Source organism: Anguilla rostrata, chromosome 2 (assembly GCF_018555375.3).
Source record: "Anguilla rostrata isolate EN2019 chromosome 2, ASM1855537v3, whole genome shotgun sequence".
Taxonomy (NCBI): Eukaryota; Metazoa; Chordata; class Actinopteri; order Anguilliformes; family Anguillidae; genus Anguilla; species Anguilla rostrata.
This window is the reverse complement of record NC_057934.1, coordinates 53,241,785-53,256,337: the sequence shown is the minus strand read 5'-3', so window position 1 is coordinate 53,256,337 and position 14,553 is coordinate 53,241,785. Positions and strand designations below refer to the sequence as shown.

Below are 14,553 nucleotides of genomic sequence, written 5' to 3'. Positions count from 1 at the left end.
TCGAGTAACCTTCTGTGGGAGCACCAGCACGCGTCGCCTTTAGCCACACCCTCACTTGTATCAAACTGGCTTTTGTAGATTTTGACAGGCGTATTCAATAACTACTGAACGAAGAGAGCTGCCCTAGCAACTCAGTTGAGGAACCAACCATGGAACAGATGGGCAGGACTTTAGTTGCCGTCTGAAGAAGGCTGTATCTTGTGAAAGAAACAGTGAAAACGCATGAGGACAGTGAAAGCGAACAGCGTGGTTGTCGGAAAGGTTTTGAGACGGAACTGTCAGGTATTTTAATTCGCAGTTATAAAGAGACGCGACAGGGTTAAACCTGCAAATGAAACTTTCCAAAGAAACTATACGTGGAATTTTGGGCATTCAGACACGAAGTGGGATATTGTAGACCGTTGTGTCCATTTACAGTGGAATGCTCTTATTGGCAGTGCAGCCTATGACATAATGCAAACTTACACGTTAGGCTACATGTTCTTTTAGCATTCGAAAATATTCAAGAAAATGCCATTTGTTAGTGTAAAATCGAGCAGTGTTTACCGTTATTTCTAAATGACGTGTTATCTGCATTTAAACACGGATCTGTCTTTCAAACATATACGTTGCTGAAAAGACCTTTACTGCGCAGACTTGTTTACTCCTCAATATGTACAGGTGGGAGTGCTTCATCAAATGTTACTGTTACGAAAACCACGTTTTGCCGAATTAAATAATTTAAGGAGAAAATTGTCGGTAACCACGTCATAGGCTACTATCATTAGACAGTGATTTTGGACACAATGTTTCTGGAACGGCGACTTTGCACATGTTAAAACTTGTTCAGTGACACATAGATAACTTATTTCACCAAGTCCATAGGCAAAGTTAAACGCGCTGAAAAGTGATCCAACGAGTTGCGGATGTTCCATTATGGGACATATGAGTGATATGTCGTGAGGATGACCCACAGAAGTAGCCCCGCAAAGGCTTACGATTTTCTGCTTAAGTTTCTGCTGGTTGGGGACAGTGATGTTGGGAAGGGGGAGATCTTGGCAAGTCTTCAGGATGGAGCCAGTGAATCACCATACGGATACAACATGGGTGAGTGACTTAAATCTTATTTGTTAAAAAAATATATGAGTTGCAATCATATTTAATAATTTTTCTTCCAACTTATATATTAAAGTATAGTTTATGTTATTTACAGTTTTCAGCTGAATTATTAGCAGCCCTAGCTGATAAACGTGCCTATCTCGTTCGAAAAATCTGTGGCTAATGGGACATCGACCCACTTGTAAGTGTGACGTAACCGTGGGAAAAAGTCTTTGGACTCTTTCTTATTATCGATGCCTCAGCACAAATTGACAGTTAGGTCCACGTGTTAGAAATGTGATGTCTCTGTATTCAAGATTTCATGCACCCGTGTCCTTAAAATAAAACTAACTTCCATGTGAGGTGATACAAGTCTTTGTGTAAATTTAGCCCATTATATTTAGAACGGTGTGTGTGTGTGTGTGTGTGTGTGTGTGTGTGTGTGTGTGTGTCTGTTAGAGAGAAGGGGGGTATTTGGGTGAGAGTCAGGCATGTATCTTTGGCCACTGTTCCTGGTACTTAACATTGGGGGTAGGCTTCTTCATGGGGGCATACAGGAGAATAGGTTACAATATTGGCTTGATTGATACCATATATTGCATCAAAATGGCAAAAATTTGTTAATCATTCAGAATGAAGGATTTGCCATTTCAAATCGAAAGTGGTGTCATATATTTATTGTGTATGTTTGCATCTAATTTCTATGTGAAATCAACACGATTTTAAGACTGGCATGGCCTATTCAGATTGATGTGAGAGTGCAAATCTTGGTATAGTTGTCTTATTGACGTTATGCCAGTCTTGCATGAAACGTTTTTCTTTAATGTCAGGGCAATTTTATTTATGGATTAATCCTATAGGTCTATATGTAGATGTGAAGGATCAGAAAATAACCATACACACTCCTGTATGAAGTTGATCTGAAGTTCTGTTATTGTTCCAGAACCAACTCTGTATCAATGCCAAACTAACCATAGAATAATTACAGAGTCTAAAATAATCAAGGCTTCTAATTCACTTCTAATTCATCTGAGAGGAGAACTGTAATGCAGAGATTAAGAGTAAATAAATAAATATCCCCATTTTGTGTTTTATTATGGAGTCGCATGTTACCAAGATATGACTGATGTAATGTTTGTGAGTTAGGGTTTGTTTTGAGGTGTGAACTGAGCTCACATTTTGTACAGTATTTTGCTTGTATATTTTTGTGCTGTGCACACCAAGAACAAAAGCCAACATCATCACTTAGCCACAGAAACTTACATGCAAGATTGAAAACTGACATTTGGCCCAGGCAGTGGAAATACATTTACTGACAGGTGAAACAAGTCCACCAACTGCCATGACAAACTAAGAATATATTATGAGAATTTTACGTGGTATGACTCCACAGAGAGAACGAAGAAGCCTCAGTTTGATGACTGTTGCCGTGGTGTCGTGGAGGTTCATATGTTGTGTTGATGCCTAGCTTTCATTGTCAGTGTGGGTGTCCTGAACTTGTGAATGTTGTTCTTCCCCCATTGTGAGCTATTGCTCTGCTGGTGTGTACTCTTTTTGCAGTCCACTGTCACTCTGTTTCACCTCCCTACTCCCTGGGGGATGTTATTTCAATAAAACCCGTTTGTTTGTTTAGAAGTTGTTTTGCCTATGAGAATGAGAAAAGTTATACTGCAGAACTAATCTAACAGGACATATGCACAATGCACTTTCAAAAGTGAAGGTTTTGGATGACAGATGTGTGAAACGGTTCATCTTCAGGCAGTGATAGCGCACTGCAGTTTGAAATCAATGTCTGAACTCTGAATAGTTAGCCATTCTAATTGGTGTCACATAGCCTGTCAGGGTGCTGCAGACAAAGGATTTTACTGTTTCAATGGGTCCAATTGAAAAACATGCTCATTGCAATTCCACAGTAGAATCTGACTTTATTTGCTGAGCTGTTATTTACATGAATTGCTGAAGAGTACCCTTTGTTGCCCGAATTTGAGGAAATACCTGCAGTCCTGAATCTAAATGTATGTTTTCCAGCTCCTCCTTTTTGTGGGGTTTGGATGAGATTGTGATGTCATTCATGAAATGTGGCAAATTCAAATTGAGACAGTCATCACAGATCATGGCGAGACTGTTTCATGAAATACAATCCGCAACCATGAACCAAATGCCATATGTCAGTTTGTTTGCACTGACTCACAGGTAAAGCAATTACTGTGGTATAATGCTGTACTCTATTTCCAAGAAAATTATGGACATTTTGGTTGTAGTTTAATATTTAGATTGAATATTGTACGTTTTTACACAAGAGATACATGGTAATATTAGGCTAATATTAGGTGTTTTGGTTTGGTGAATAATAGGCTAGCTTCAAACAAACTCACTGTTTCTGGCCTGATGCTAAAATTATGACTGATTTGATGTGCCAATACGAGGACACAGCGTGGATTTGCCAGAGAGACCATGAATTTGTGGCGCCTCTGATGCAGTAAATTAACTGAAAATAACATGCTCAAACATTTGTCTAATCACAGTCATCAAAAGCTTGTTTATTATTTATTTGTAATGTATCATTTTACCAAGTAAACTTGCATGCAAAGCTATAGAGACCCAGTAGCTTTCTAGACAAATACTATTGTAATATAATAAAGTAAGAAAGTTTAAGTATTTGTTATTCATAAGTTAACATCTGCTCATATGCGTCTTCCATGTTTCAATATACATATTTTTTAAAACATTAACTGTGATAACAATGCTGTAATACTGCCCTAGTAGAATTTAAATGGGAACACTGTTACAGCTACACAGTTTTATATCTACATTTCTCCAAGGTACCAGGCCCATTGTCAGGGTTTCGGCAGGTTTTGTCAGGGTTTTAGGTGGGTTTGAAGGTGCAGTGGAAGGGTGATCTGTTTAGTGAGTGTTGTGTGTGGAGGGGAATCTTTATGTGGGACAAACGAACCGTTTCCCATGCAAAGCGATGATTGGGTGAAGGAGCTATAGGAACCATTCTCTTTGAAGCGTATGAGCACTGGGAATGAGGGAGTCGGCTTCCCACAGAGAATAAAGTCAGCTTCACAATATCTTTTAAATGAAACTGCTGAAGATCAGTGCTGTGAAGTGTAAGCAAACTACAGTTTAAAAAAATAATTTTTATTTTTAGCTTTGCAGTCTTACTGATATACATTGTTGCACAAATCACAACATTGGTGCCAGGAAGTACAAATATGTTCTAAATAACATGCCTAAAGGATGGTAAGAAATAGTACAGAGACAGTATCATGCACCTGAGAGCATGAATACCCTGCCTACAGGCTCTCGTACATGTTTTTCTGACAACTTTCCTGACTTTCCCCTCCCGTCCAATTGTGCCTCTTTAGTCACTGCTTTGCCACCCACAGTTGCTTAAGGAACATTCAAAGCCGAGAAGTGATGTAACATTACTCACCAGTGTGCCTGTGTGGCTATTTTACTATTTTACAGGCTACATAGAGCAAAAGCAGAGCTTGCACCAACAGGGTACAGAGGGTACAGTACATCTCCCACTGACAGCTGGAAACCTATGGACACCTGGTGTACCACTGGGAGGAAATAATGCAGCGGTTACCCCAGGACTACTGATTTGGACCTACCCGCACACTGGAAGGATGCATAGCGGTGTCCCACCCCTTTGAACGCCCTCTTATCGATAGCTAATGACTTAGCTGAGGCTCAAGCCTGTAACTGTAGTGCCCTGTCTGTGCTCACAGTGCAAACAGTGCGTACTGACCAGCCGCACAGGAGCCCATTGTTGTATGTAACGGTCATCTAATACATTAACAGTACTGCAATGACGTGCAGATGTAATCTTACCCAAAAGGAGAAATAAAGTGTACGGTGTCATTTAAGGTACGATGAAGTTCTGCTGTACTTGAAATCAGAGGGATGGTGTAATATCTTTCAGTTATTTTATCTGCATGCTAATTGGCTCATCTGCAGTGTGTAAGATAAGTGAGACCTGCAGTTCTGGATTCGTGTGACACGTTCAAACTTGTCGGCTCTATCGTGAGAAAAATCTCAGACAAGCAAGTAATGCAGGGCAGAGGCAGCAGTCTCGGAAAGACAACACCTACAGCTTCAAGTGGCTCAATGCACTTGTGTTGGATTGTTCAGTATCTATTAGTCAAAACGATGGCTTGAATTTCATCACACTGATAGAAAGAAATCAAAAAGTTTTTTGTACCAGTTATTTTGCTTGGGTCTCAGTTTAGCCTCTGTATGTTTTATTCTGAGGACACTGTGTACTACCCCCAAAAAGTGCTTCTTAATCCCAGATAAATCGCTGAAAGTTTATCACTAGTGGAACTTCCTGTCTCATTTATCATTTGAGGTATTTTGTGTTTTACTATTGTAGAGGCAATATAACTTTTTATTTGTAACTTTGCTTTGAAAAAAGTGAGCATATGAAGTATATACTGATATGTATTTATCTTATAAGGATCAAGATATAGGAAAACTCTAAAAGAACATACAGAACAGTAACGGGGCTGCCATTTGAAGGGCAGTAACAGGTATGGTAATTGTGTCTGTTCTCTCTTGAAAGCATGGGGAATTATCTGAATTATTACACTGAACATAATGCCATTCCCAGGTTAGATTTTCAGCAGTCCATTGTGCTCCAAGACAATCCAATGGAAAGAAAAGAAATATGATGTTGGCTTTTGTCTCCTGCTACTTTGGCTCAGGTTGCTGTGGAAAATGAAATCAGCTAGCTATATGAAATTGAGTGCTTCTGAGGGACTAAATCTGCCAGCGATGTAAGACAGATGGATTGTAGAAAAGAGCCTCTCGCTATACTCGGGGCTATGTTTTATGAGCCAGAATTGCAAAACCAAGTTCTGGTCATGAAAGTAGCACACGCTATTGGCTTGAGTTGGATTATCATTAGTTTGAGTACATTTAACATGATTACAGTTCGGCTTGACGTGGGGTTTGCGTCTTGTGTTAAGAATGTTTATTTTATGTGATAATGTTGGCAGCCTGCTACCATTGTGCAAGGTTTTTGTCAGCGTAGCGAAGCCCTTCTGCAGCTGCATTGTAATTCCTGTGACATTACCTCAGAAATGCTGCACCTTCATGCCTCTTCCATCTCGCCTGGGGTGCCAGGCTTACAAAGAACATTCTAGAGTATGCGGTCCACAATGCTCCTACCTACTGCTATAATAGATGGTCCCCACAGAGGAAACTTGAAGAGTAAAACCTTTTTTATGTGGATGGATGTCACTTTAAATACCAGGACAGTCATAGCTTGTCTGTCTGCCCAAACTGAGGAATACATAGCAACAGTTGCTAAAGAAACCAGGAGAGATGTCTGCTTGTGTAGATGTTAGACTGTAGATTATGTAAAACAGTTCTGATGAGTGTAATTTATGATACTGTCTACACACACATCTGATTTTTCAGTAAAAGATACAGTTGTATACGTCATAAAGTCAGTGGAAGACATATAGGTGCTCTGTCAATAAATGAGCTGCTCTACTATTCTCTACTGTTGAAATCAATGGTATTTGTTCTGTCGTATCTCAAACATTGCAAAGCCCAGAATGTCCAGCATGTTCCCTCTTTGTTTTTACAGTGCATCTCAGGGGACTTAAGTCATGCTCAGGCTCTGTTTGGAAATGCTGAGATTCAGTTTATAGGTTTATAGCAGATTATTATTTCCTGTCTTGGATTGTAGAGCAGTCGATTTGGATTTATGCTATACTGACACAAAGTACATATGTATACACATAGACATATGTGTATTACGTGCAGTGTATTTTATTTTCTTTGATTACTCCATGTCCACGTATGAGAGGGAATGGACTTAATCATTATTTATGAAAGATTGCTTCGGTACCAAAACCACAATAATGAACAGTATTCTGTCACAGAAACAGTCACTTAAAGATTTTATGTTGCACTCATGTCCTTTCATGTTTCAAGACAAACATTATTGTGATTATTCATTATGAAGAACTCCTAGGGTTATTGGCCTGGCACAAAAGCTCTACAGAAACCAGGTCTGTCTTGTATGGATATAATCAGGTTGACATAGTTGAAAATATCTTTGGGGTCCTGCATCTGTGCTGTTGTTTTTAACTAGCAGGCCTGTTGGACAGAGGTCAGAAGGTGGCAGGCCCCTATTTAGACCTAGCCTGCTAGGCGTATTTGTTCACTTGTTCTCCTGCAAAGCTGTGGGTTATTTATAAGTAGTGGCAAGTGTCAGTGTGCTGAATCAGGAAGCAGGTTACCAAGAGGGAGGGAAGACCTCATTTACCTTTGCACCTTCACACATTGGCAGAGCAGTTGGCAGTGGATGCTGTGTGTCACAGACTTTAATTTGCTTCTTACCTGGAAGCAGTGAGAACTGAAAGTGCTGGTTCTTATTATTTTTTATGCATGTGATTCAGGCATGGTGGCAGAATCTTTCATATTGGTCTCCTAGAAAGCAGGTCCTGGAGCAGAATTATTAATAATAACAAACACTGTGGTATAATAATAACAAAATATTTCAAGTAAATAAGCCTAATTTGACTTCCTGTGCCTTTTTCGTGTACTCCTTGTCTGCTTTTGATTTATTATGGTGACCTTTGCGAGCTTGCTCAAGTCTCTGGGCAGTGTGTTTGAATTGTGCTCAATTCACTGCCATTTCCGACCACTGCTCTCAGAGTAATAACTCATTCAGGCCTCTGTGCCAGGGCAATGTGAGCCATAAAATTATTTTTATGGGAAGTGGGTATGAGGATCATTGTGATTTCTGGAAGGACGAGTTCGTGTTTTCATAAATTAGGTGTTTCCTAGCAACTTTTTTACACTTACAAAAAAAGTTACTTATATAACTCAACTCTATAGTATGTTTTTGGCGTTTAATTCATATCTGGTTAAATGTATCATGCAGAATCATAGCTCAAGTAAAGCTCTAAAAATGGATATGCCCCTGTTACTCCCTCTCTCATTGCTGGTGTTGTTTGGTAGAGGTGACAGAAGTGGAAAGTAATTCACCCCCTGGATATATGGAGCTTATGAGTATCTGGGGGATTTTATTGGCATTATGCAAACTTTAGTTTTGGGGACATCTGCTGCTAGATTTAAGCTATCACTGTCCAGTTAATCACTGGATATTTGTGTTGTCTTTTTTTAGAAGTGTGTTTGTGTTCCTTTCTGGGAATCTGGAGGCGCTGTGTCTGTTTGGACCGAATGGATAAACATGGAAATTTTGAAGAAACAATCTATGTCATTTCTTTTTGCTGATGCCAGGCCTTTAGCATGTATTGAAGCAATAGACAAATAATTGTTCATTTGAATCCAACAGATCTACTATTTCACATTTGTTTTTGGCCTAGTGTGTTTTTGTCTTTTCGCCGTCTTGACCATGCACACATGCGGCTCTGGATTTGTGTTACAAAGAATGGGAACAAAGAAAAGAATCTTTCTCCTATTCTGATTAGGCCTAACTCAGAGAAATGCATAATTAGTTGACAAATTATGTCCTCACAAAATTTAAGAATGGGAGAAAATGTGACCAACAAATGCAGAGCCATTTTCTGTTGATCGAACCATTGTGTTCAAGTCCGTGGACCCATCTGTGTGGAGCTCCAGGACTTTGGATCTTGATCCTGACTCATTTCTCCCTCATCCATTTCACAGTTTTTCCAGAAGCATCACTTTCCCTCATTGTCAGATCAATGCATTGACACATTTGACTAATTAAAATGGTAATCATTCTCACTTTACTCTCTAAGTATTTCTTGAGTGTTTCTATATATTTTCTGCACACCTCCTCTACTAGACTACCACTGTTGTGACATATTTTCATGCCAGACTTATTAAAATTACTTATTAAATTGCCTTCACAATTATATAATATAAATAATATAAATGTTGAGTTTGGTTTAGAAACTATTTTGTTTGCGTGTATATTTGTGTATGTCTAGGCTATATGTTAGCTGCGAACGTAAGACTTAAATCAGTGCTGCATGGGCATATTGGTGTGTAAACATGGCTTCTTTCCTACCAGGAGGTGCTCAGTATGAGCAGTATGACGATTTCCCTCAAACCACTTGGGCTGAGCTGTTTCCCCTCAGCCATATGAGGATTCTCCCAAGCCCGGTGCCTATTCCTGCTCTCTAGCGGAAGGTTTCTGGGTTGACAGCACAGAAACTTCTGTGGGTCGGGCTGAAGCCTTCATGTGGCCAGTTTCCCCGAGCCTGGAAGCATGCCTGCAGAGTGAATGAATTCTGCCAAGCTGCTGAGTTCACACCAGAAGTGACCTCAGGCATTGAAATGCAGAAAGCTCTCCTTTCTACGGGAATCTGCCCATAAACCACAGTTATTAGACTCATTGGTGCCATACTTTTTTTCCAAACACAATCTTCCAACTGCCTTTTAACTCAGAACACATGGAAGCACACGATGTTTCTTCTTTAACTGGAAAATTGGTTGCTAGAAAGAATACAGAGTTGGATGGTCTTATTCTTTTGATTCCTTGACCACTTTTTATCAACTCTGCACACTGTAGTTTTTAAACCATGAGATTTAAGCTATACTATATATACGGCTGCCTCTCTTTGGAAGTAGATTAGATAAAACGTGACATTTTGTTCTTCTAAAATATCGTGCAGCCTGCACAAGTGCACATGACAGACAAGTATCACCCTTAACATTCTGTGGTAGTTGGAAAATTCATAGACATTCACACCTTCCATGGTAGAATTTCCGCCCTCAGTACCTGAGTCCATCTCATAGACTGTATAAAAATAGGGCCAGGGATAACTTTTGTCCTGTAGCCTGTATTGTAAAAGTTTAAAGAAACATTTCCAGAAATGGTATGTTTTTAAGGATACATGGGAAGGGGGTTCAGATAATGAATTGCTGTATCATGAAAAAAGCATCCACTTTAGCAGAATAGAAGGAGATTCATTCACTAGGGGTACTTGCTACACGCACGTGTCGATCAATAAATAATGACACCTAAAGGAGGGCTCAAGTCTGTTTCTAAGGCAACAGCTGAGCATATGCAATGTGCGCCTGCTTAAGGCTAGCACAGAGCACAATGGAATTCCTTGAAATTCCAGGCAAAAACCAGGGACAAAAACAGCGGTGACGTAATGTGCAGGGATGATGTGATTGTTCATCTGAAGCATATTCCTCATTCTAACTATGAGTGAGACGAGTCCTGTGGATTTTCCCCTCCTGAGGGCAAGTGCCTCGGCTGAAGGAGGCACACATGTATGCAGCGCAGTTTGCTGCCTCTCTTAAACAGATGGCTCGTGCGTGAGGAGAGGGACTGGGCCTGGTGGAAATTGCAGGAGGGCTGTCTGTCCATGATGAGCTGTCAGCTTACTTTAGGCCTTGTTAAAATAAAATTGGCACGGAAATAAATGTTGTATGCTGTTTAATATAGAGAGGGACGCCTGGGCCCCTTTCTATATTTACTCCTGTGCTGTAAATAATTCATTCCTGCCACACGGTTCACTGGCAGGATCATCTCATTAAAAGCTACAAATGTCCAGTTTACCTCGAAAACGGCACATTTAGTTGTAGAGGATGTCATAAATGTAACCACTAAAGTTAATTAACATTATGGAAGACAGTTGTGATCCTGCAGCCCACTGCATTTAAATCCTTGTAAGTTTTGGAGATTCATTTGCATATCTGATAACACAGGTTTTTAATTGGATTGTGAGAAAAATAATTAGAATTACCCCACATGTTCCTTAAAAAAAAAAAAAATATATATATATATATATATATATATTTTTTTTTTTAAATACATATATATATATCTTCAGGGTTTCTGAAGCCATCTCTCCTGAATGCCTTAGTCCTCCAGTGGCCTGGCAGAATCCTTGTGAAAAGTTACTGGTGATAAAGGTTGTTGAGAACTTTCCCTTGTACAATGCAGGTGGAAGAAGTGTGAATTACTCATCTGTAAATTCTGATCCTGTGCTGGCATGGGGGGACAGCAGAGTCTTAGGTGGGAATTGATTGGTGCAGTTTTGAAATGGCCTGAGGATGATAAGCCAAGTTAGATTCCATTTAACCTCAGTGTTGCATTTAAAAGAAGTTCTGTGTCAACAAACAAAGAAAGAGGGTCTTAAGCTCCTTATTTTAATTTTAATTTGAAGTGAGTCTTTTTGTTTATATTTGACCATATTTGTTAATTATTTGTTGTTTATTCAGAACCTGGTACAAAGTGGGAGACATATCACTGAGGCTTCATTAGGTATTGACACAGATTATTCTTTTATCAACTCTATTTATGGCTTTAGTAACCACAAGATACATATAAAATCACATCGCTGGTTCCAGTATTAGCTAAGAGGTGATATTGGGCAATGTGATATGAAGTCACTTCTGATTGGCAGGTTGTGACTGGGATCTTTGTCCTGACATCCCCTGAGCACTAATAAAACCTTGCACAGCCAGTTCCTGGCAGCAGGGTCCTGTTCCTGCTGGAAACCCATATCAACACAACATGGCCTCTTGGCAGGGGCTGCTGCGGATAATGTAGTATCTGGCATGGACTCTCGCTGTCTGCCATTTACATTGCTTTGGTTTTTCAGACACAAATAAGCTTTGAAAATTACTCCTGAAATGTGCTTGCGAAAGTATACAACCCAGTTTCATGCTTCTCTATCATAGATTCAAACCCTCTGTGTTATACAGGAAAGACTGCAAATGGAGCAACAAATTGTACTGTGAAGATGGAAATTTACATCTGCTGTAAATGACACTCGATGGTTCACAAAACCTGCCTGCTCAACCCTGCAAGAACTGAAGCAGTTACCGTTCTACAGAGCCGTTGGACTTTAAAACAAAAAAAAAGATTGTCTTTTTATGGCAGTCCAGTGGGAACTGTGGCCCCGTGTTTGCATTTGTCCTTTGATGCAGGGATTTTAGCACTATACAAACAGGGAAAAGCCACTTCAATTATCTCATGTCTGTTCTGGGTGGTAACTCATGATTTGTCCGCACTTGCCTGCGTTAGCCTGGTGCCTCTCTGTTTTTCACAGTGCACTGATAGCTAAAGATAAGTTTACTTTAGCCTTTGGGGAAATACACATTTTAATAGGCAGTGTTGGAGTTTTTGTGTTTTAGATCGATGTGCTGAGACATTGGGCTCATCAGCCAAAGGAGGCAGTGTATGGAGGGAAACTCAAACTCAAATCAGACTGCATACATTAGGCTATGTCTCAGTGTGCAGGCAGCCAGGGCACTGTTGACATCTTTCACCTGTTTATATTGAGTCACAGTACAGTAACGATTTTGTGCATTTTTAATACAGAAAGGCAATTCTTATGGTTAGTGAATTGACCATAACACTCTGAAATCTGTGCTCAGTTGGTTGAAGGATGGATTTGAAACAAACTCATCAAAACACAAAATATTCTCTCTATCACCCATGAAAATACAGAATAATCTCAGTGATTTCAAACCTTCAAAATTAAACTTTGATTTGTTATTGTTCCCAACTGGTCAATGATGGCTATCTCAAATGGCCATGATCTTGTGATAAACCCTAGGATAACCCAAGTATGGCTCTTTTCCAGACGAAGGCCTTCTCTTTATTGTTAGACCATGTCCCGTGACTTATTCAGTGTTTGTGAGAATTGAGTGTTTGCTGGAGCAGATTTTCTGTTTGCTTTGCCTATTCCATTGAATGACCAGGCTTATGTTTTTACAGTGTTTATTTTTTCGGTTCATTTCATGGATCAGATGGCAGTGAGAAGCACAGCACGGCTCCCCAGTGCACTGCCACGGCTCTGCAGGGGCACGCTGATAAATAAAAGACAAGCGCACGTGGCAGAGCCTACGATCCGTCATTGGCGGGGCTACGAAGGCTGGAAGACACGGCGCGAAATGAAATGCCTTCTTCCGTACGGCCACGCGATTCACAAAATGTGATCTGAGCCATGTTTCACTGTGTTCTCTGAGGATGTTGTCCCACCCCCACTCCCCCTACATCTCATAGGTTTTGATCTGCATCTCGGTCAAACTATATTCTGACTTACGCTACCAGAGGTACAACACAGCTTGACCTAAGCGTATCAGTGCCCTGCAAGGCAGGAAGCACTATGTTAAATAAAACTGTAAGGTGCTCTCTCCCTGTCCCTGTCTGTCCCGGCATATATGATGCAAGGCTGGCCCTGGAGTTCAGCGCAGACTGGCAGGGGGGGGTGGTCCCCCTCCCTGAGGTGCAGCTGACCCCCGAGCTGTGTGAAATGAGCGCACAGGTGGAGGGGGCATTCCTGGCGTTTCGGGCAGTCAGCTGAGCGTCCGCTGACCCCTCATTCCGCTCCAGGTCTCCTCACACTCCGCGCTGGGCTGAGCAGAAGGGAAGCTCGTCAGCGGAGACGGCCGCTGATTTCACGCTCTCTGGGACGTAGGGGCTGTAAATATGCAGGACGGTCACATTTTCAGCTGCCTTACCCCTGCAGCCATATAGTATTAAGTGTGCAAATTAAGTGTGCTAGCTAATGGTCATAGAGCCACTGCTCCATCTGTTGCCAGATTCGGACATCAGTCAAGAGACCACAAAGACTGATGCCATCCCTGTCCATGTGCAGCTGATTTATGAGAGTTTCATGCAGTATGAAAAGGGAATATCTTTCGCAGTATAAAAAATCAGTGACTGGTCCAGTATAAATAACTGGTATTAAAAATATTATTAGATGTTGTGTTAGTGGGATAAGTTTACAGTATTTATTTTCAGATTGCGGAATGTCTCTTGGGGGCTTCTTGTTTACTGTAAGTAAGGGATATTTATATCAGACACTCTTGCCTTTGAAAAGGTTTCCTCCCATGTTTACAGTTGGCCAGCTCTCTAGCTGTAGTTGTTTGTGTTGCATAATTTGGGTCCTCTGGATATGTGCTCCATTTCAATATGAAGAGGAAGCCTTTCCCCCATTTTTGTACTGTATGTGTATACTATATATACACACACACATATGTGATTGGCTACACAATCCCTTCCATTCCTACCACTTTAATTCCCAAAGTTGTTACATATTGCAAAAAGAAATGTGAATCTGTATCAAAAAGCAGCTTTTTCTTTTCATGGAAAGTATCATTTGTTCTGCTGGAAGCAGCGTTATTTTGATCTGCACGAGTGGCTGGGTCCTATTAGACTCGAGCCATGCACACTGACCTGGGTTTTTTTTAAAGACCTGTGGAATGTGTTGGCAGTAAGAAGCCCTGTGGTGTGGCAGTTAAACGGTAGAGTTCCTGGATCCCCTGGCTGTGGGAGTGGGAGAAGATGCCCTCCGGTGTAGTGCACCTGCATTCCCCTGGTTCTGGGAGTGGGAGAAGAAGCCCTCCGGTGTCACAGTTAAGCAGTAGTGCACCTGCATTCCCCTGGTTTTGGGAGTGGGAGAAGGAGTGAGATCCTCCTGTGGCCCTGCATGTCGGTGGAAGTTGTGTCGATGCGTGCCAGCCAGGATTACAAGCGCAGTCATAACCGCT

The 14,553-nt window shown here is 40.9% G+C and overlaps 1 protein-coding gene across 1 annotated transcript in view; it reads left to right on the top strand.

The window, feature by feature from the left end:
- Positions 1-95: 95 nt before the first annotated feature.
- The window catches only part of rab40b (RAB40B, member RAS oncogene family), a 35,187-nt gene continuing 20,729 nt past the window's right edge, over positions 96-14,553 (top strand). Inside the window, exon 1 of the mRNA XM_064323074.1 lies at positions 96-1,086. Coding sequence (XP_064179144.1) covers positions 945-1,086 — 142 coding nt within the window. The 5' untranslated portion in view covers positions 96-944. The remainder of the gene's footprint in view (positions 1,087-14,553) is intronic.